The sequence below is a fragment of the Eptatretus burgeri genome, chromosome 17 (assembly GCF_056783735.1).
Source record: "Eptatretus burgeri isolate ZD-2024b chromosome 17, Ebu_testis_v1, whole genome shotgun sequence".
Lineage (NCBI taxonomy): Eukaryota > Metazoa > Chordata > Myxini > Myxiniformes > Myxinidae > Eptatretus > Eptatretus burgeri.
The window spans coordinates 53380955-53402617 of NC_140977.1; the positions used below are offsets into that span (position 1 = coordinate 53380955).

Consider the following 21663-nt stretch of genomic DNA (forward strand, 5'->3'; position numbering starts at 1 on the left):
TCTGGTTTCAACTCCTGTGCCAGGGACACTGCCAGCACCACAACATCGGTGTCTACAGTCCGGATGAGTATTGCATGGTGTCCATGCTGGACTGCGTGAGATGCATGCAGCAACATCCGACTGTCAGCTTCTTCATGGTTACATGGGGCGAGTGAGGTCAGATCTGGCAGTCGTGGCTTGCTGAGCGCTGCCTCTCCATCAGTAATGACGAGTTGCTTGTCCTCCTGGTCAAACCAATCCATGAGAGCTGCTGAGAGGAACCTGAACAGCTCGATCTTGTTGCTGTCCACTCGTAGGAAGTTCTGCCAGTTTCCTGGTATGGCTGCGGCAGCCACCACACGACTCCGCACACCTTGTCCCCGCTTTGCACGTGTACTACCTTTCAGTGAATCAGCAAGGTAAGTATCCCAGACCAGATCCAGGCGTGACACTGTTTGCAGCTTCATGGACATATATGGGATGAAAATCTGTTGTGCATACTCTTCAAAGGTCTTTGATGCAGCCGGCTTCAGCATCTGGACGATGGCTGCTCCATCAAGCACAATACAGGTCGTGACAGGAGTCTCTGTCTTTGCGTCGGAGACTTCTTCCAAGCATGTGAGGAGATCACTCTTGGTACCAGTGCAGAGGCTTCCATCATCAGACAATGCAGGAGGACATGCCTGATTCTCGTGACAAAAGAACTCCTCAAGGTTTCCATCCCTCGTCTGGCAGCCAATGTACAGGCGTGCGAAGAGTTCACGGTCATTCTTGATGGAGGCGAGCTGTTGCTGACCTATGCTCTGGCTTCTTGGAGTGGAAGTGCTGAACACCTTCAGCTTGTTACGAAGAATAGATGCGTCCACTGTCTTTGTTCTGTCCAACAGACACACTCTGGTGAAAGCCTCAAACTGCTCTTGGCCAATCCTCTTGGCATTCATCACGATCTCCACAGCAGCAGGATCTGTGATCTCCTTTGGGTCCAGTTTGACTCCATCCTGACTCTCCTCCTCGAATGGATTGCCCATCTCCTCTATGACACCGACGAGAGAGCGAACATCTTTCACAAATGAGGCCTGTACACTTGGCGTCTGATCATGATGACGTGTGTCTGCTGTTTGCCGTCTCCACTGTTGGTTCCCATCCTGGAATTCTTCGATCACCCTGGCAACTTCTGGTCCCGCAACCATCCAGCGACGTAGGGCACTCGGGTTGTCAGTGAGCCCAACTGCTCCACCGTCTCCTTTGATGCAGGCATTATTCTGCTCATGTGCCTGGTCAATCGGGATTGAAGAGAACACCCTCTGTGTTTTCTGAACGGTGAAGTGGCTTTCCCTGAATTTCCTGGCTACATCTGGGTGTTTGATGGTGAGTTCGGCCACGTCCTTCAGGTGCACTGGTATCAACCTAGCATAGTGGGTTGCCCAGATAATTTCCAAATAAAATTATATAACAGACTGTGATAGATAATATTAAGTTGAAAATGGTACCATTGGATTCCTTGCCCCCAAAAACATACATTTAGATACCAGAATCAAGTCAATAGCTGCATTACGTCCAGAGATAATAGCAAATGTAGATTTCAAGAGGTGGCCATTTTGAAATCCAATATGGTGGACATAAAGAGTGAATTTCAAGTGGCCCAATATCTGAAAATGTTCGCAACATATTAATGTATATTTTTGCCAAATTTGGTGCTTGTATCACAAAATGCACAACAGGTTTGCTATGCTGCTACACCAATTCCTCACTCCCATGGATTGTTTCACCGTTAAGGGTGATGCGATGTTGACGTTTCCCTTGCAATGTTTTCAGGCTTCGGACGAGGCCTCCCTTCGTGCTTTGGAAAGCATCATGACGGAGTTTTTCCACGATCTGACGAGCAACGAACGGAAGCGGGAAATTGGTGAGTGTTGAAATGCTGTTGCTTCAGCAAGCGCAACATGTTTTGACCGTTGATTAATTATTAAATGGAGACGTTTGTGATGCAACCCGCTACTTGCTCCGGCTGTTTTACCAATGAACAACTAACTTGCCGTTCGGTTTCATTCGTCGTAACACCTTGGTGTGTAAGAAGCTATCCGGCTGGACCTGAATTAAAAGTGCATCAGGATGGAATCTTGTGGGTTTTTAAATGAAAATAAAAATAAAAATTTTCCTTGTTACCATTTCCGAGCTTATCATGAATGTTTTGGGAAATGTTGTTCATTGTGGGTGTTACGAACCACTTTGGCTGATTAATCGATCTGATCCTGAGACTTGCACACATTTGCTTCGTCCATTGTTTGCTTCTTGCTTATGGTTGTGTAAATTTGGTGCCACATTGTGTCCTTGCCGTTTTTCTCGGCTATGTTTTGATCACGGACTAAACTTCAGTGGAGAGCACTCGCGATTATGAGCTTTATTGGGATGAACTGATCTCCTTTGGTGAACAGTTCGGTTTGAATTTATGTGTCTGTCTCACTGTTCTCATCGCCACTCCTGCCCCCCACGCCCAAGTTCATAAACTGATGGAGATTGAATTTGTGGTGTTGATGCCATGCAGACATGATGGGCCAAATGCGCCCTCCTGCGTCAGAGTTTCTTGCGTCTCAGTCATTCAAAACTATTGTTGCGGGCCGGGGGTCGGGTGACAAGACCACCTGTTGGGGGGGGGGGGTGTAAGCTATCTCGGGTTCCCACCAGACTCCCCGGAATTGCAGGCCATCGCACACGGATAATTCTGTTACGCTGCTGGTCGCGAACCGACCGTGAATGCCAATAACTAACCACGTGACGTAGGGTCCTCCATCTATGCGTTAACGGGGTGACCTAATTACGAGGGGACGCCCTCGGTAGGCCTTGTCCGAAACAGATCACTTTACTGGATCAGATGCAGCCGAGCGACACTGCCAAGGATGTACCGGCAAAAAGGAACAGATTTTTGGGAATAAAATCCCGGCTTGTTTAGGATACGGACCATGCTGGATCAATACAAGAAAAGACAAAAACGAGCTGGGAATGTTTCCACAAAGGGATTTATTAATAGGCAAGCGAGAAAGGCATGTGGCACAGTAAATATAACTTCTAAATTGTGGTGTGGAAGCAGCGATAGCAAGAAAAGTGTGGTGCAACAATAATCAAGCAACTTACAAAATCACACAAAGCAGAGTTATCCCGATATAATTCTTCCACAATCTTCGCTTAAGCAAGGACAGGCGCCAGGACACTCCCACATGCACACGCACACGCACACACACACCGATGGAGAGGAGATGAGGCTAACTGTCTCAACACCTTGCACGATTGCCCGACCGCACCACCATTACGTTTTGGGGGGATGCTCCGCTGGGCGATACCTCCTTTGACAGGTGGCGCATCGGCTCTTGCTTCATCACACTTCATCACATCGGCTCTCGCTTCGGTCCAGAGAATAACAAGACCATCAGGCGTAGAGGGAAGAAAATAACAAGACAAACGGCAAAATGCGATTACCATGGTAGTTCAAGCACAGTGTTTGCTTGAGAGTGGATGGCTTGCTTGATGGATGGCTTCGTGATCCGCCTTTTATAAACCCCGAGGGGGGGGTGGGGGCGCCACCCAAGGTGCGGGGTGGCCACCCGGAAGCGATGTCGTAGCATGAACCGGCGCTCTGATTGGTCCCGGCCACTGCGCGGGCTGGCCGTGACGGCCGGAAGCGACTCCACTTCACTTCCGGCAAGATGTTTCCAAGATGCGGAATCGGATCACTCCGGACCCCGTGGTCGGAATCTCCTCGCCACCGGACCCCGTGGTCGGAATCTCCTCGCCACCGGACCCCGTGGTCGGAATCTCCTCGCCACCGGACCCCGTGGTCGGAATCTCCTCGCACCGGACCCCGTGGTCGGAATCTCCTCGCCACCGGACCCCGTGGTCGGAATCTCCTCGCACCGGACCCCGTGGTCGGAATCTCCTCGCACCGGACCCCGTGGTCGGAATCTCCTCGCACCGGACCCCGTGGTCGGAATCTCCTCGCACCGGACCCCGTGGTCGGAATCTCCTCGCACCGGACCCCGTGGTCGGAATCTCCTCGCACCGGACCCCGTGGTCGGAATCTCCTCGCACCGGACCCCGTGGTCGGAATCTCCTCGCACCGGACCCCGTGGTCGGAATCTCCTCGCACCGGACCCCGTGGTCGGAATCTCCTCGCACCGGACCCCGTGGTCGGAATCTCCTCGCACCGGACCCCGTGGTCGGAATCTCCTCGCACCGGACCCCGTGGTCGGAATCTCCTCGCACCGGACCCCGTGGTCGGAATCTCCTCGCACCGGACCCCGTGGTCGGAATCTCCTCGCACCGGACCCCGTGGTCGGAATCTCCTCGCACCGGACCCCGTGGTCGGAATCTCCTCGCACCGGACCCCGTGGTCGGAATCTCCTCGCACCGGACCCCGTGGTCGGGATCTCCTCGCACCGGACCCCGTGGTCGGGATCTCCTCGCACCGGACCCCGTGGTCGGGATCTCCTCGCACCGGACCCCGTGGTCGGGATCTCCTCGCACCGGACCCCGTGGTCGGGATCTCCTCGCACCGGACCCCGTGGTCGGGATCTCCTCGCACCGGACCCCGTGGTCGGGATCTCCTCGCACCGGACCCCGTGGTCGGGATCTCCTCGCACCGGACCCCGTGGTCGGGATCTCCTCGCACCGGACCCCGTGGTCGGGACCTCCTCGCACCGGACCCCGTGGTCGGGACCTCCTCGCACCGGACCCCGTGGTCGGGACCTCCTCGCACCGGACCCCGTGGTCGGGACCTCCTCGCACCGGACCCCGTGGTCGGGACCTCCTCGCACCGGACCCCGTGGTCGGGACCTCCTCGCACCGGACCCCGTGGTCGGGACCTCCTCGCACCGGACCCCGTGGTCGGGACCTCCTCGCACCGGACCCCGTGGTCGGGACCTCCTCGCACCGGACCCCGTGGTCGGGACCTCCTCGCACCGGACCCCGTGGTCGGGACCTCCTCGCACCGGACCCCGTGGTCGGGACCTCCTCGCACCGGACCCCGTGGTCGGAATCTCCTCGCACCGGACCCCGTGGTCGGAATCTCCTCGCACCGGACCCCGTGGTCGGAATCTCCTCGCACCGGACCCCGTGGTCGGAATCTCCTCGCACCGGACCCCGTGGTCGGAATCTCCTCGCACCGGACCCCGTGGTCGGAATCTCCTCGCACCGGACCCCGTGGTCGGGACCTCCTCGCACCGGACCCCGTGGTCGGGACCTCCTCGCACCGGACCCCGTGGTCGGGACCTCCTCGCACCGGACCCCGTGGTCGGGAACCCCCTCGCACCGGACCCCGTGGTCGGGACCTCCTCGCACCGGACCCCGTGGTCGGGAACCCCCTCGCACCCCGGTCATCACTGCCAACAGTTAAAAAGTGGCAGTTCTAGTCATGTCTCGTATTAATTACGTAACACAAACGCCACACAAAAACATGCAAACACCACAAAACAAGTCGTGGTGTGGGTCTGCAATCTCTGATTGTTATTTTTTTCTTGTTGTTATTTTAAGTAAATGAAAATCGTGAACGATCACAGAGCGTTTTGAAAGCATTTCCTCTCCTTCAAATTTTGTGTGATCTTTCTGTTTCCTGCACTCCCCTCCCCCTCCCCTTTGCCCTTCCACCACCACCTGCCATTTAGAGGAGCTGTTGAACAATTTTGCACAGCAAGCGGGTGCTTGGCATCACTGCTTCTTCTTCTTCTCGAACACAAGTAATGAGTACGTGATGATGTACAGCCTAACTGTGCTGGAGGTATGCCTTGTACTCAAACGGTTTATTTTAAATTTTTATTCAACCCGAGACCTTTGTTAGCGTCTCAAAGTATTATTCTCTTGGTCCCTCACCCATGCTCTCAAACCTTCCCTTTCGCGGCTGTTCTCCTTCTTCTCCTCCTCCGTCTCGGTCCTCTTTCCTGCCTCTTTCCTGCCTCTTTCCTGCCTCTTTCCTGCCTCTTTCCTGCCTCGTGATGAATATCAACACAGCATCACTGTTTCTATCATGTGGTTATTATGTCATCCTCCACCCCCGCCTTTAGAACGTAGTGAATCGGTTGTGGCCTGGGGTAACTGAGAGGGAAAAGGTGGAGTTGCGCGATGCATTGCCAAAGCTGTTGCTGTCCAGACAGCGCTCGCTTCCTCCATCTGTTCGGAATAAACTGTGCAAAGTGATTGTGGACATCGGACGCCAAGACTGGCCTGCATTCTACCACGACTTCTTCTCCAACATACTGCAGGTGGACTTCGTAGCTATTTTTCTCAGCAGAAGTCGAGTCTGGAGCAATTGCATAATCCGTTTGGTGTTGTTTTGTTCCTTCGCTGGATATTCTGCAGTTTCACTTATTGAAGAGTTTTGTTTTGTTTTATTTATTTGTTTGTTTGCTTGTTTATTTATTTTTTACCCTTGTCAGAGCAGAGAATATTGCATTTGGGCGTCTGTATGTCTGTCCGTTTGCACAGAACGTGAATGTCTTGATTTCGTCATGTTGAAATTTTAATGATAATTATCCCATAATAATGATAATTATAACTTAAGATAATTATAAATAATGGTACATAATCCTTGCTATATTTCATGGACTGGTGTATGTTTGTTGCGCGGCGACTCGTACAGTTCTTGACTGATTACATCCAGACTTGCTACATTGGATCAGCATGACCCCAATTTGTATATCAGGGTGTTTTTTATTATAATCTTAGCCCACGGTCTTGAGGGGGGTGGTGGGGGGGGTGAGGGTAGTGGAGGAAAACCCTCTACGTGAATGTGTATTGTCATGCTGCTTCAGGTGTGGGAGGGAATGGCAGGTCCCCATCTTTTACAGTACAGTTTTGCTGTCCCCACATTTTCCAGTGCAGTGAGCAGTGAGCAGTTGGCATGTTTTTGCTTTCTGCATGTAACCCAGGTTATTTTTATTATTATTATTTTGGGGAGCAATTGAGGCATCTGTCAGTTGCCTATACACCACACAGATATATGTCAGAAAAACGTGTTGCATGCTTGGAACAACATCGCCCGTCGGGCGAGTACTCTGCTTGTGATGCATAATGATCGTGATACACACTCGCAGAGTACCCACCCTATGGGTGATCTTGTTCCAAGCATGCAACATGTTCTTCTGACTCGTACCCTTATTTGGGCGGTGTGTATTCAACTGACAGCTCTGTATACACAAAAAAAAAACCCATGAAGTTATGTGCATGAAGTAGAAACCTAACTACTGCTTATAATTCAAAACGCCTCATTGCACTGGAAAACATGGGGACAGGAATATTATACTGTAAATGGTGAAGACTTGTAATGCTCTCCCACACCTGGAGGTGGTGCTACATGATGCACATTTACATCGAGAATTTACGTACGTCCCCTCCCCCCTCCCCCTCTCCCCTCCCCCCTCCCCCTCCCCCCTCCCCCTCCCCACTCCCCTCCTCCCCCAAGACCACCGGCAAATATAAAAAACACCCCTCTCCACGAATTTGGGTCATGCTGATCCTATTTAGGAAGTCTGGATTTAATCGGCCCACAACTGAAGGAGTAGCATAACAAACAAATTGCTAAAACACACAAACACTGATCCATGAATTATAGTGAGGATAAGTGAAGAAGGGGGGAAGTTGAAATGCTGTTTCTTCGGCAAGCGCAAGATGGTTTTGACTGTTGATTAATTATTAAATGGAGACATTTGTTATGCAACCCGCTACTTGCTCCGGCTGTTTTACCAATGAGCAACTAACTTGCCATTCGGTTTCACTTGTCGTGATCTTGGTGTGGAAGAAAGCTATCCGGCGAGGCCTGAATTGAAAGTGCAACAGGATGGAAGCCTGTGGGTTTTTAAATAAATAAAATTTTCCTTGTTACTATTTCCGAGCTTATCATGAATGTTTGGGGAAATGTTGTTCATTGTGGGTGTTACGAACCACTTTGGCTGATTAATCGATCTGATCCTGAAACTTGCACATATTTGCTTCGTCCATTGATTGTGAATTTAACAATTCATATTTTTTTTAATGTTAACATTGTTCTTAAATGGGGACAGGACCAAACACAGGCATGAGAGGTTGAATGGCCTTCTCATGCGCCATAGTTCCCTGTGTAATGTTAAGAACAGGAAGAAATGGGGAGGGTAGGACAGAGTTGGCGGTGAGGATGCATGTATTTGGAAGAAGGAAATTGAGATGTGGGGGGGGGGTGGTGGAGGACTTGGGGTTGGGTACTTGGGTTTGGGGCAGTTGAGGACTTGAAGCAGAAAAGGGGAGATGATGACAGAGTTGGGTTGGGGGGGCCGGGGGAGCAGAGGGGGCAGAGTTGGACTTGAGGGGTTTGAAGCTTTTGAGGAGTGGGGGGATGAAGTTGACGATTTGAAGAAAGTGGGAGGGGAGTACAGAGTTTGGGTGTGGTGGTGGGGGGGGGGAGTAGCTGAGAGAGGACAGAGTTGGGAGGCGGGGTGGGGTTGAGGACGTGTGTGTGTTAGTGAGTAGGGAGGGGGGACATACAAACACACATACATGCATAATCACTTACACTTGCTCCAATATAGATTTAGTAAACATGCCATCACTCGGGCTGCATACCTTGTACTCGGCGGCCTTGGCTTCACTTTTTATCCCCCATAATTTTCACTCATTCGCTCGTGATAGCGAGTTAGAAAGTGTAGTGATCCAGAGTCATGTATACTATGTACAATATAGCTCGGTTTCGTGGACTGTTGACGCTTCGTCTCGGAAGAGATAATGAACACTTAGCTCCATTATAGTATCAATGATGATGGTACATGATGATATCTAATTATAATGGTACATGATAATACATAATGATAAAGATTGTACACATAATGGTACATGATCATGGTAAGACAAATGGAATGACCCTGTACCATTATTGTCAAATCATCCAGTGCTCGGGACCACACCATCTCATATTGTGCTTGTACTTATGTGAAGGTTGGGTACAAGTATGAAAACACAGGGTCTGAAGTGGTTTTTCCCAGCTCCCAATATTAAAGGGAATCTGGTCACTTCGCGTTTTCCCGTTGCCAACAGCAACGAGCGGACCACGCCCGTCGCCCATTCCTGTAAACCTATTTTCCCTCACAATTCCGAAACGATCTCAGTTGGACTCGCCAATCCTGGTGTTTAAGGTGAACTTTTCATGTAGGTTCTGAATCTGCAGTCAAAATCATGCCAGCTCAAATACTTAGAGATGATTACAGTAAATATAAATCTATTTTTGCAGTCTCTCAATTGAACCCCAAATAATCGGTGTGCCTGTGAATGAAAATGATCCTGATCTACTTTTCCAGATTCCAGAAGACCTCAGCTTGGAAATATAAACAAGGACAAATGTGTCCAAGAGCCGCGTCATAAAGGTTTTGTCTTCACCAGAAGAAGAAGAACATGAAGAAGAACGCAGAGCTCTCTTAGAACCAGCGTTCGCAACGCGACGCGGCTAAAAATTCATTACAGAAAGTCGAAACGTCAGCATTTTGATCACAATAACAATAACAACTTCCGATATTTTGTCACATGCCTTGATGGAGCCAATAGTGAGACCAGTCATGGAGGCTCCTTGTTCATGACGAGAAAATAGTGTATTTACGAAATTACAACACATTAAGTGGAATAATCTTTAAATAGTAACGTTAACGTTTCGAAACTTTAAAGCAAATGTCCAAATATATTTAAAAGTTCATGATAGACGCTCTCAAAATTAACCCTCAATGCGAGGATGTGTACAGGTGTTTAGTATTTAAGGAGATCCGGATCCTGTATGTAAAAGAGCCGCGTCCTAAAGGTTTTGTCTTCACCAGAAGAAGAAGAACAAGAACAAGAACAACACAGAGCTCTCTTAGAGCCAGCGTTTGCTACGCGAGACGCGGCTAAAAATACCAAGAGGATGTTTTGTCTCATTTTTCAGAAGTAATGAAAATTATTTCAAGTGCAGAAATCGTTTATTTCCCATTTTCCGAATGCGTACCGAGGCTGTTCTACATAATAATAATAGCTAAAACAACAACAAAAGGAATACGATCAAACTTGTTCGGTCACCCTTGATGATAAATGAACCTCTCTTTCAACCCCAAAACACATGGCATGAAGGTGATCATGAATTGTAGATCCATAGTCGAGTCACAGATTTCTTGCTTTGTGTCGTCTGAAGCATCTCACGACCTTGTTGTGACTGTTGCTTGTTATTCCGCCCCCGGAGGGAGGGAGGGAGTGGGATATTGTAATCATCTGGTTTGTTTGTTTGTCTGTTTGTTTGTTTATCTGTCTGTTAGCAACTTTACAGCAAAACCGCTTTAGCAAACACTATCAAATTTAATCCACAGGTGGGCAATGAACCTTGGACGACCCCATTAACTTTTGGGTCCAATTGGATCAAAGGTCAAGGTCACGAAAAGATCAAAATCGTTTTTCACTTGTAACTTCGACAAAAATGATCTGATTTACTTCAAACTAAGCTTATAGTGAACCTTATTCTATTTGTCACTTATAATCCTATCCATTCCTAGAGTGAAAAATGCATATTTGTGAAGATCGGTAGTGTCCGAAGTTTTGGGGGTCATGGTCATCGGTCAAAATTACAAATTTTCCATTAAAACTAAAACATAGTTATGAAAATACAACTTTACTAGAAAACGGCTGGCTCAAACACTGTCAAATTGTATCCACAGGTGGGTAATGAACCTCGGACGACCCCATTAACTTTTGGGTCCAATTAGGTCAAAGGTCAAGGTCAGGTCACGAAAAGGTCAAAATCGTATTTCGCTCATAACTTTGTCAAAAATGATCCGATTTACTTCAAACTAAGCTTATAGTGAACCTTATTCTATTTGTGACTTAAAATCCTAACAATCCTATTGTGAAAAATGCATATTTGTGAAGATCGGTAGGGTCCGAAGTTTTTGGGGTCATGGTCATCGGTCAAAATTACAAATTTTCCATTAAAACTAAAACGTGGTTACGAAAATACAACTTTATGGGAAAACGGCTGGCTCAAACAATCAAATTTTATTCACAGGTGGGCAATGAAAGTCGAGAGTCAAAATCGTTTTACAATCAGAACGTATTCATTTATTAACCTCCGCCATGGAAGATGGACGGAGGTTACTGTTTTCACTCATGTATTTGTTTGTTTGTTTGTTTGTGAACAGTATTACGGAAAAACTCCTCGACGGATTTTTTACGAAACTTGGTGGCGGGATTAGGTATGGTCCAAGGATCATGCCATCAGATTTTGGACTTGGTCCAAAGTCCAATATGGCCGCTATGGAGGCCATTTTGAAAAAATATTTAAATTTTTGTTTTTGCATTTCTACATGTTTTAAGTGATTTCCAACCAAAGAAAAAATTGTTAGAGAAAAAAAAAATTTGCAACTTTTTTTTTCCAACAAAATTTCGATTTTTGGGGGGGGTTTCTACATGTTATAAGTGATTTCCAACAAAAAAACAAGCCAAAATTATAATTGCGGCTGATTTTGGAACTTCAGGTGGATATACCCACTTAAAAAATCAATTTCTGTCTCAAGGAATCTAGTTATGACGAATGAATTGAATATGTAAAAGGGAAAGTTGCAAACTATAACTCTGCGAGCACTGTTGACATCAAATGAATGAATTGGATATCAGGTTCACTTGAGTGACCTCGCAGTATTGGCGGCGGAGGTTTTGCACTCTACAGAGTGCTCCCCCTCTAGTTTGTTATTTAATATTCTTGTTGAACAAATAAACATAACACAGAATATAAATTGAAAGAATATTTGATTGTTATTAACAAACACAAATAACAAACCGTTCTCAATACTATTTTACATATAGTACATCCCTATAATATGGACTGTATATATTGTAACTGTGAAAGTGAAATTATTATTTATAGTATGGATACTGTGAGCTGTAAACTAGTGGCCAAGTATATCTTAAGTTTATATTGTTAATTGGCTTTCATTTGACACCATGACCTTTGACCTTACGTGGCCTTGAAAGGTCAAAATCGTTTTTCGCTCATAACTTCATCAAAAATGGTTTAATTGACTTCAAACTAAGACTAAAATATTCCTTATTCTATTCCTTATAATCAACATTCAGGTTAAGGATGTATCAAATTTAAATTTGATCCCCAAAATAACTTTATGCCTTAAATGGGCAGGATTTGTTGTGCCTGGCACCACTTGTTCTTTATTCAAACTTGTAACAGCGGCCATGACTAGCTACTGAAGTTTGCACAGGAGCACTGCACAGTACATGACTGAATGGGACATTACATTGATCCCTTCTAGCTGGCTTTGAAAGCTTATTGGTAGGTTGACTCCTGTGCATGAAATTGACCATTATGTCTCTGTTCATCCGAGCTTACTGAGAAGCAGCCAACATACTGTTGCGGACCGGAGGTCCGGTGACGAGAACGACCGCTAGATGGGGAAAGTTACGTCGATTCCCACCGGACTCTCCGGAATTGTAGGTCGTCGCTCCGGATAACTCCGTGAGGCGGCGGGTCGCTTAACCGACCGTGGACGCCAATACCTCCACCGCGTAGCCTAGGGCCTTTTTGTCTAGAACCAATTTACCTAATTAACCACGCGGTGTCTACCGGGAAACCACGCCCTCTGCACATCTTGCTCGAACTGGGTCACGCTACCGACTGCGGTAGAGTTCCAACTACCGACTACCAACTCCGGTTCTGGTGCAGTCGAGCGGAACTGCCAAAGCCGTGCCGGCTCGGATGAACGAATTATCGGGTATAAAAACCCAGCTAAAACTCAGATCTGGACCAATGAAAGAAAGGATGGAAACGAACTGGGAACATTTGTAATAATGGTTTATTTACAATAAGGACACAGAGCAAGACTTATCGTGGAATATACAAGAAAGAATTCACAATGATCAGAAATAAACACTAAAGCATTTCTACTTAAGAGACGGCGGCACACACACACACACACACACACACACACACACACACACACACACACACACACACACACACACACACACACACACACACACACACACACACACACACCGACAAAAATAAAACCCAGGTGTTTTATTAGGACCCCCGCAGCCAGGGAGAGACGAGCTGGGGTCGCGGTTCGGCGGGGTACCTGCACGTTGGAGGGATGGAGTGCTCCGTGGTGCGGCACCTGCCAATGGCCGTGCAGCCCGGCCCACAGTCACACACGTGGGGCTCGTGTCTTCAGAGAAACTTGAGAGGAGTAGTCGGAGTCCCAGGGCGGGGGTCAGGGTCACGGACAGGACCCAGCAAAACTTCCACGAACGCCCCAGTCTCCAGCAATGAATTCCCTGTCTCCAATAAATCTCCGACGAACGCCCTCGAATGCCCCACACAGAGCTGAACTCCTTATGAAGTGAACTGAACTCAGACTCCAGCTCAGAACACATGACGCACACCAACCAACTCACTCCTCCAAAGAACTCCTCTCAAGACTGAGGATGGTGTCGTCTTTTTATGGACCTCCCCTAACGGGGCGGGGGCTCAGTGGAACAGACGTCACTGTCCGCCCTGATTGGACAGGGCCTCCACGGATCCACCCATTCTGGGCGGGGTCTTGGCCTTGTTTGGGGAACCCCCCCCCCTTCCACGCATGTTTGCACTCGTCGAGCAAGAGTTACAACGTTGAAAAGGTCGGCGTGCAAGAGTTACAATGTTGAAAAGGTCGTCGAGCAAGAGTTGCAATGTTGAAAAGGTCGTCGAGCAAGAGTTACAACGTTGAAAAGGAACGTTTGTGGAAGCGGCAAGGAACGGCTGCAAGGTCTTCCCTCGGCAAGTCAGGGTGCGAGTGGACAGCGGATGGGTAGTGGCTCGTAATGGGGGATGGGATGGTTGTTGGATGTAAAGATTTAATAACCTACCTAAAAAAAAAAAGAACATCGCAACGCACACCTTTGATTCTCCCACTAGACAAAAGGAAGGGACCTATCTTCACATGTACTTAACGGAATAACTGACTTTTGGAACATCTGTATGTTTGAATGCATATAGTTTTCAGATCCGTAACAATGCATATGGTTTTGCATATGGTTTTCATATATGTTTTCATATACATATGGTTTTCAGATTCATCATCATACACTGCAGTCACACACTGCCCTGGCTTCAGTTCTCGTTCACTTGGAAATTCATCATCCACAGTGGGTTCAGCTTAACCAACCTCGACGGCTGTGCTGACTGTCGCTTGAGAGTTGATACGTTCAAATTTCATCATTGAATACTGGTATAAACCTATGATAGCTCCGTGTGTCTGGCACTGTCTTGGTATTTTTCAATCTCAAGTAAATCTTTGAACCCTGGGCAGAAACGTCCTCTTTCGGGACAAAGATGACCTTTATACCAGAGACATGTTCATTTGCCCAATAATAGAGCTGAAATGGTGTCACAATCTGCCCCTGTTGAGTTGCCTCTAAACTAGTACGTGCGACCAGACGTTTGTGCCACCAATCCCGTCACACGGGCTTTTACCATGACTGGTAGCAAAGAAATTCCAGTCAGCTGTGATACCAGTCTGACTTGTGCAAACATAGGTTGCAAAAATGTTGTTGTGGAATCATGGTGTAGGATGAGAGTAGGTCGCAAAAGTCTCTATTCCTGAAAAATGAGACAAAACACCCTCTTGTTTATATATATATATATATATATATATATATATATATATATATATATATATATATATATATATATATATATATATATATATATATATATATATATATATATATATATAAAATAAAATGACCGTTTTTACAGCCATTTTTCCCTGCTGTGCAGGGGTTTGGCTTTTTGTGAGGCTATGTTTTATGGCCGGATGCCCTTCCTGACGCCAACCCTGGTCGCCTCTTACGACACACAGGGATATGGTACACCTATTCTAACCGGGGCATACACCGGGACCAGTACACTGGCACTCATTTCGCCGACCTCGGAAGGATGACAGGCTGAGTCAACCCCCTGGTGTTAATTCAGCAGCAAACGGGACTTGAACTCAGGACACTGGAATCCCAAGCTGCCACCCTAACCACTAAGCCAACACCAGGCTTGTGTGTGTGTGTGTGTGTGTGTGTATGTATGTATGTATATATATATGTATATATGTATATATGTATGTATATATGTATATATGTATATATATATGTATACATACAACGGGGAAATTAGAAGTGGCCAGATTCCCCTATATATTGGGAGCTGGCTCAAACCACTTCATATCTTGTGTTTTCATACTTGTACCCAACCTTCACATAAGTATGAGCAAAATCTGAGATTGTGTGGTAGGGAAATGTCACTTGCATTGGTTGATTTGACATTGAATGACCCTACACAATGATAAAAAATATGACCGCCTGTCCTGAAGCTCACCTAGATCAGGAGCAACTCGAGGGGGAGCACTCGGTAGAGTGCAAAACCTCCGCCGCCAATACTGCTGGGTCACTTAAGTAAACCTGATATCCTCTTCATTGTAGGTCAAAACGGATCAGACTCTACTGGGCCATGATTGAATAAACTAAACTCGATCGACGCGCATGTAGAAATGCCCAAAAAATAAGATCGAAATTTTTTTGAAAAAAAAGTTGCAAATTTTTTTTTTTTCTTCTCTAACAAATTTTTTTTGTTTTGGAAATCACTTAAAACATGTAGAAATGCAAAAAAAAAAAAAATCAAATATTTTTCAAATAAAATCCAAATTTTTTGGAAAAAAGTTGCAAAATTTTCTAAGTTGTTTTTTTCTCTAACAAATTTATTTTTTTTTTGGTTGGAAATCACTTAAAACATGTAGAAATGCAAAAACAAAAATTCAAATCTTTTTTCAAAATGGCCGCCATAGCGGCCATATTGGACTTTCGACCAAGTCCAAAATCTAATGGCATGATCCTTGGACCATACCTAATCCCCCCACCAGTTTCGTCGAAATCCGTTGAGTTTTTCCGTAATACTGTTCACAAACAAACAAACAAAAAAAAGACAGGGGTGAAAACAGTAACCTCCGTCCATCTTTGATGGGGGGTTAACAATCACTCAAATCGCCTGCAGGACCCCTGTACTCTTATTTTATTATTATTATTATTTTTTGGTTGCTGTGAACAAACTTTCGTACATCACGGGTGATGAAGGTTGTGTGTAGTTTCGGAGAAGAGAGCAAATAACTTTGGGAGGGGTCAAAGCCCCCCCCCCCAGAGACCCCATTAATGAGCAGATTTTAATGCGGTCAATACACCTTCGTTAGGCATCAGATATGAAGCTTGTGGACAGGTTTCATCAAAATCATGTTTGGTTCAAGCGATAATGACTGAAGTGTTCATGGACTGACTCACTGACTGACTTGTGGACACTGCTCGATCGCATAAGCTCACCTGACTAAAGTCCAGGTGAGCTAAAAATACATAATGATAAAGATTACATCCATTAATTACATACTATTGGAACATACCTTTTTAGACCTTTCGAACCCTTTATAGGAACTCTTCAGCCCCCTTAGACCCTTTTTTAAGACTATCCCCTTGGACCTTTTGAACCCTTTCAAGCCTTATTTATTCATTTATGCGTTTTTAATATAGACCTTTTGGAGCTTGAGACCTTGACACCTTTTCAGACCTTTGCCCTTTCGTTTATACTATTTATATCTTTAATTTGCAATCGATGACCTTTCCTTCAGTAAAACCTACCATTTATTTGCCCCACAAAGTACACCACATAAATCCTAGCGAGGGTCTGCAATCTCTGCTTGCTCTTTTTCGGTTTTTTTTCTTTTTTTTTGTAATTGACAATTGTATGTGTACCCTTGTTTTGATTTCCTTTCCACTCTCATCTCTATCCAGCTAACGCAGCATCCATCGAATGCTCCGATCGGACTCGTTCTACTAAAAACTGCATCTGAGGAGCTGGCCTGTCCACGTGAGGACATGAGTGTTGCACGTAAACACGAACTACGGCGCTTGCTGCTTGATCAGGTCCCAACCGTCCTTTCTCTCCTTGCAGGTAGCTTGATTCAAAAGGTGGTGGGGGGTGGGGGGAACCTCTTTGTTTACTTTCCCTTTCCCTTTAATTGCATGCTCTTCCATATTACTTGTGCTTTACAGATATTCTTGAAACTATCTGGGACAAGCACGTTTCATTGAACTCTGTACCTCCACCTTCACCCTTCACTGTCAGCATGGGTCAGTGTTTACCTGATGATCGCATTGTTCCATGTTATACCTTCATCTTTATTCTTATTATTATTATGAGCAGAGGACCTGTCCTACAGGTGATCTTGTTCCAAGCTGTTCCAACATGTTCTTATCACACATACCTTTATTTGGGTGGTGAGTAGGCAGCTGACTCGATTGCTCCCGAAAATAAAACAAGACTAGAACGACGTTGTCAATGGCACACCATCGCATATTCCCGCACGCACTGCTTTGTCCCATTAACGCTCGGTGAAATTTTATTCATTTAAAAATCTATGACAATTTTTTTTTTTAATCAACCCCCATGACCCCAACCCCTCTGGCCTGGCCCCTCGGGGTCATATCAAAAATCCGAAAGTGTTGTGCACTTCCCCATACATACATCTACAATGTCCCAAAGTTTCAAGTTCCTATTTCAAACGGTGTAGGAGGAGTTACAGGGTAAGACAGACGGACGGCGGAGACAATCACAATATTCCCGCTTTTCTTAGAAAGCGTGGGAATAATAACCCAAGTTACATGCATGAAGTAAAAACATGCTCACTGCCTATAATTCAAAACACCTCACTGCACTGGAAAACGTGGGAGCAGCAATACTGTTCTGTATTATAAAGGGTGAGGACTTGTAAAACCCTTTCCCACTGAGATACACATTTATTTAGATAATTTGCCTCACCCCCCCCCCCTCCCCCAAGACCACAACTCCCCTCTGCACTATTTTGGGGTTATGCTGATCCTATGTAGCAAGTCTTGATGTAATTGACCCAGAACTGTATGAGTGGGCATATTAAAAATAAAAAAAATGTGACAAACAAATGCACAAACAAACATTGGTCCGTGAGTTATAGTAAGGGTTATTTTCCAACTGTTGATAATTACATGGAATGAGTAACTTTGCTGCTGGCATCTCCTGCACGCAGGAGAGTTGCTGGGGAGTCTATTCCACATGCCGGATGGCGGTCGCTTCTTCACGCAACCTGTGCCGACACTGGATCGCGACAGCCAGCACGTTTGTAGCTTGACGCTGGAGTGCCTCGTACACCTCTTCAGCTGGATCCCGTTGTCCACTAGTATTAGCCCTCAGCTGCTCGCCACCATCTTTCATTTTGCACGCTTGGGTTGCGATGGGGGAGGCACCGAGAAGGCCTCGGTAAAGTGTGTGTGTGTGTGTGTGTGTGTGTGTGTGTGTGTGTGTGTGTGTGTGTGTGTGTGTGTGTGTGTGTGTGTGTGTGTGTGTGTGTGCGTGCGTGCGTGCGTGCGTGCGTGCGTGCGTGCGTGCGTGCGTGCGTGCGTGCGTGCGTGCGTGCGTGCGTGCGTGTTGCGCATGCGCATGATTTTCTACATGATAGCTTAACTTACTGCTCATTTCTTCATTTTCACTGAGACTGCTTCCCCCCGAGCCCCACTAATAATGACTGTGACATGTATATGGCTCTGGAATTGAGGGAATGTACTTAGTTGAATAATATTCTTTGAAATGCTTATCTCTGGGTTTCATTTATATTACAATGTGGGTTGATTAAAAAATATATATATTTGTTTTTTTTTGACAAAACCAAGGTTCTTTCTCCATTTAATTCCAGTCGGTTGCGATTGGTGCTTGACCTTCCTCTGGTTTCTTCGTTGACATTTATAAGAGTTTCGACTTCCTCTTCCTGTTTGTACACTTTTAGTAAACTTTGTGCAGAATTTACAATATTGAACCTGCAATGAATGTTATATAGTATACAGATATATATATATATATACATTTTTTTTCCTCCACATGTTTTACATCTCCTTTTCATCAGTCTTGTACATAAAGAAGGTGAATAACGACACGTGTCCTACTCTGGTTCAAATAGTTAAGGGTGCCTCTATTTTCTAGTCATTGTGGGAGTTGCACTTTGTTGCTACAGTGTAGGTATTCATTCCCTGAAGTGCAGTGATAAACATTACCGGACCTCTTCGTTACCTCTCTCATACATGGAGAAAGACGAGGTTGTTTTATATTTATTTTATTTGTATATAAAGTCGAGGCTCACGGAAGCAGTAGAACACAATGGATCAGGATGCAACATAACAAAAGAACAGCAGAAGAAGGGGGAAATGCCAACAGCAGGACTGAGGGACAAAATAAATGGAGACTGGTAAGGATGTAAAAAAAATAATAATAAAATAAACGGAGAACAAGGGATCCGCGGGTAAGGATGAGAACTAGAAGGTGCAATGATGTCAACATGGACAAGATGGATAAAGAAGCAAAATTTTGTGGGTGGGGGAATGTTCCTTTGTATCATGCTGTCGATCGTCGCATGATTGGTCCTTGTATCCGAGGCTCTTCCTGTCGTGTGTCAGGCTCTGGGCGTGTTGGCGATGAGCTGCGTGAACGAGCTGATGTCCAAGAACTGTGTTCCGTGCGAGTTTGAGGAGTACTTGTTGCGCGCCTTTCAGCACACGTTCTACCTTCTGCAGAAGATCACGAAGGATGCGAAGGGCAGCACGGTGCGAGCACGTCTTCAAGACCTTGACGAAAAGTGAGATTTATTTATTTATATTTCCTTTCTCACCGAGGCAGACGTTCCACCACCAAGTGCATGAAGAATGTGCAAAGCAGTAAATTTTACTGTGTGCATGAAAAGGTTCAATGTTGTCTCCGATTTGGACCCAAACTTGGTCATCAGCGCTTGGTGTTCAATTGGATTTCCGAAATGGTCTTGTGCCTTCAGTTGATGCATTCTGATTGGGCTTTTGGAATTTGATTTGAAGCAAGCTAATTGACATTCCTCATATGTTTGTATTTATTAGCTCCACCACCAAAGCTGAAGGAGGTCATGTTTCTGTCTGTCTTTTTGTTTGTGTACAGGATATCTCAAAAAGTTGTGGACGGATTCGGACGAAACTTGGTGGACATGGGTGTGTGACTAGGAAGAAATGATTCAGTTTTGGTGAAGATTCGGATTCGGATCCAGATCTGATAATTTTTAAAGTAGTTCTTCACCATTGAGAGATGGGCTGAAACCAATATATAGCACAATTTCTCAAAAAGTGGTCAGCGGATTCAGACAAACTTGGTGGGCAGGTTGGGTGTGTGCCCACGACGAATTGATTCGATTTTGGTGAAGATCCGAATCCAGATCCGCCTACTCGAATTTTTTTGAATGTGCTTCTTCACCATTGAGAGATAGAGCTCAAAAACCATATATTATATAGCATGATATTTCAAAAATGTATTGAGCCAGATATGTTCTCGTGGATTAGGCATTACAGGGTAGACGTATGTCCTCTACCGAATGCCCTTCTCGTTTATTTTAGCAGTGCTTCAATAACACTTTTAAAAAACTCCTCAGGTCAGGACACATTTGATTTATAGAGACCCTTTCTGCAACACACGAACCTGGTCCTTGTAGTCTTTGCAGAACGCCCAGCAAGCTTTGTTTTACCATGTGAACCTGTCTTGGAACCCTCTTCCTATTTCTTCTTCACCTCCAGTAACATAATATAATCACATTATTGTGATGGGATTTGGAGGATGAAAAATGACTGTCCAGGAAAAATACAACCCCCTACCAATTGGGCAATTGCCCTGAAATATTGCTCTGCCACATTATTGTAATGTGTGGTCAACGTTGCAATAAGAAGAAAAAAATAAAATAAAATTTGGGTCGACATCACAATAAATGCAGTTTTTAATGAAATTGATGTTATAACGGCACTGTGGACAATTGAGCGTGGGGAGAGTTGCGGAGCTTGTCTTGTTGCTCAGCCCTTTCCGCATCACATTCAAAGGTGATGTCTTTGTCATGCAGAACTAATTGAGTTCAAGTATTTATATTCTGTACGCATAATGGAAATTGATGTACAGAGGGCACAGTTACCATGGGATTATGCTTGGTGTAAGTAATCGTTGTACAATCTTGTACGGCCTCAAGGAAATGAGGTCATTTGTCCCATCATTGCCGTGGTGCATTCTTGGGTTGATTTTTATTTTTTTTATTTTTTATTTTTGCTACAGCTTTGAACATCAATCTTCTTGATGGTTTACTAAAGTCTAAATACAGTAACCCAACTTGTTTGGACAAAGGGCACCTATCATCTACTTTGAGCCTGCCTCACCAGTGGGTACACAGACCTTGGTACGGCCTCGGCTTTGTCCCATTCAGAGAAATTGCAGGCTGTCTGAGATGAGGAATTGGGAGCCTGATTGCTCGGTCAGAAGCTTCGCCGTTTTTGAGCTCAGCCTTCAATCCCACACCACACAAACCTTGGCTATAGTAATTCTCTAATGGCAGACCGACAAATGACGTGCATTTGCTTGCTTGTTATAATCCTGCTGAAGCCGTGGCCATTTGGATGGAGATGTACCATGTTCAATATAATTTGCATTGCAAATTGTCCCATGTGTGGACATCCGTCAGCAAAAGGATTTTCCATATGTAGCAGAGTCTTTCTTGGGGAGAAATATGTGATTGGTAGAAGCAAAAGGGTTTTGCTTCTTACGACCCCACCACATTC

At 45.6% G+C, this 21663-nt stretch overlaps 1 protein-coding gene across 2 annotated transcripts in view; it reads left to right on the top strand.

Annotated features, from left to right (window-relative positions):
* The window catches only part of XPO6 (exportin 6), a 55752-nt gene that overhangs the window by 8030 nt on the left and 26059 nt on the right, over positions 1–21663 (top strand). For both annotated transcript variants that reach the window (XM_085862924.1, XM_085862925.1), the window contains exons 3-9: positions 1795–1885; positions 5634–5746; positions 6030–6227; positions 16819–16978; positions 17080–17157; positions 18090–18319; positions 19507–19685. In XM_085862924.1, the coding sequence (XP_085719050.1) occupies positions 1795–1885; positions 5634–5746; positions 6030–6227; positions 16819–16978; positions 17080–17157; positions 18090–18319; positions 19507–19685 (1049 nt within the window). The remainder of the gene's footprint in view (positions 1–1794; positions 1886–5633; positions 5747–6029; positions 6228–16818; positions 16979–17079; positions 17158–18089; positions 18320–19506; positions 19686–21663) is intronic.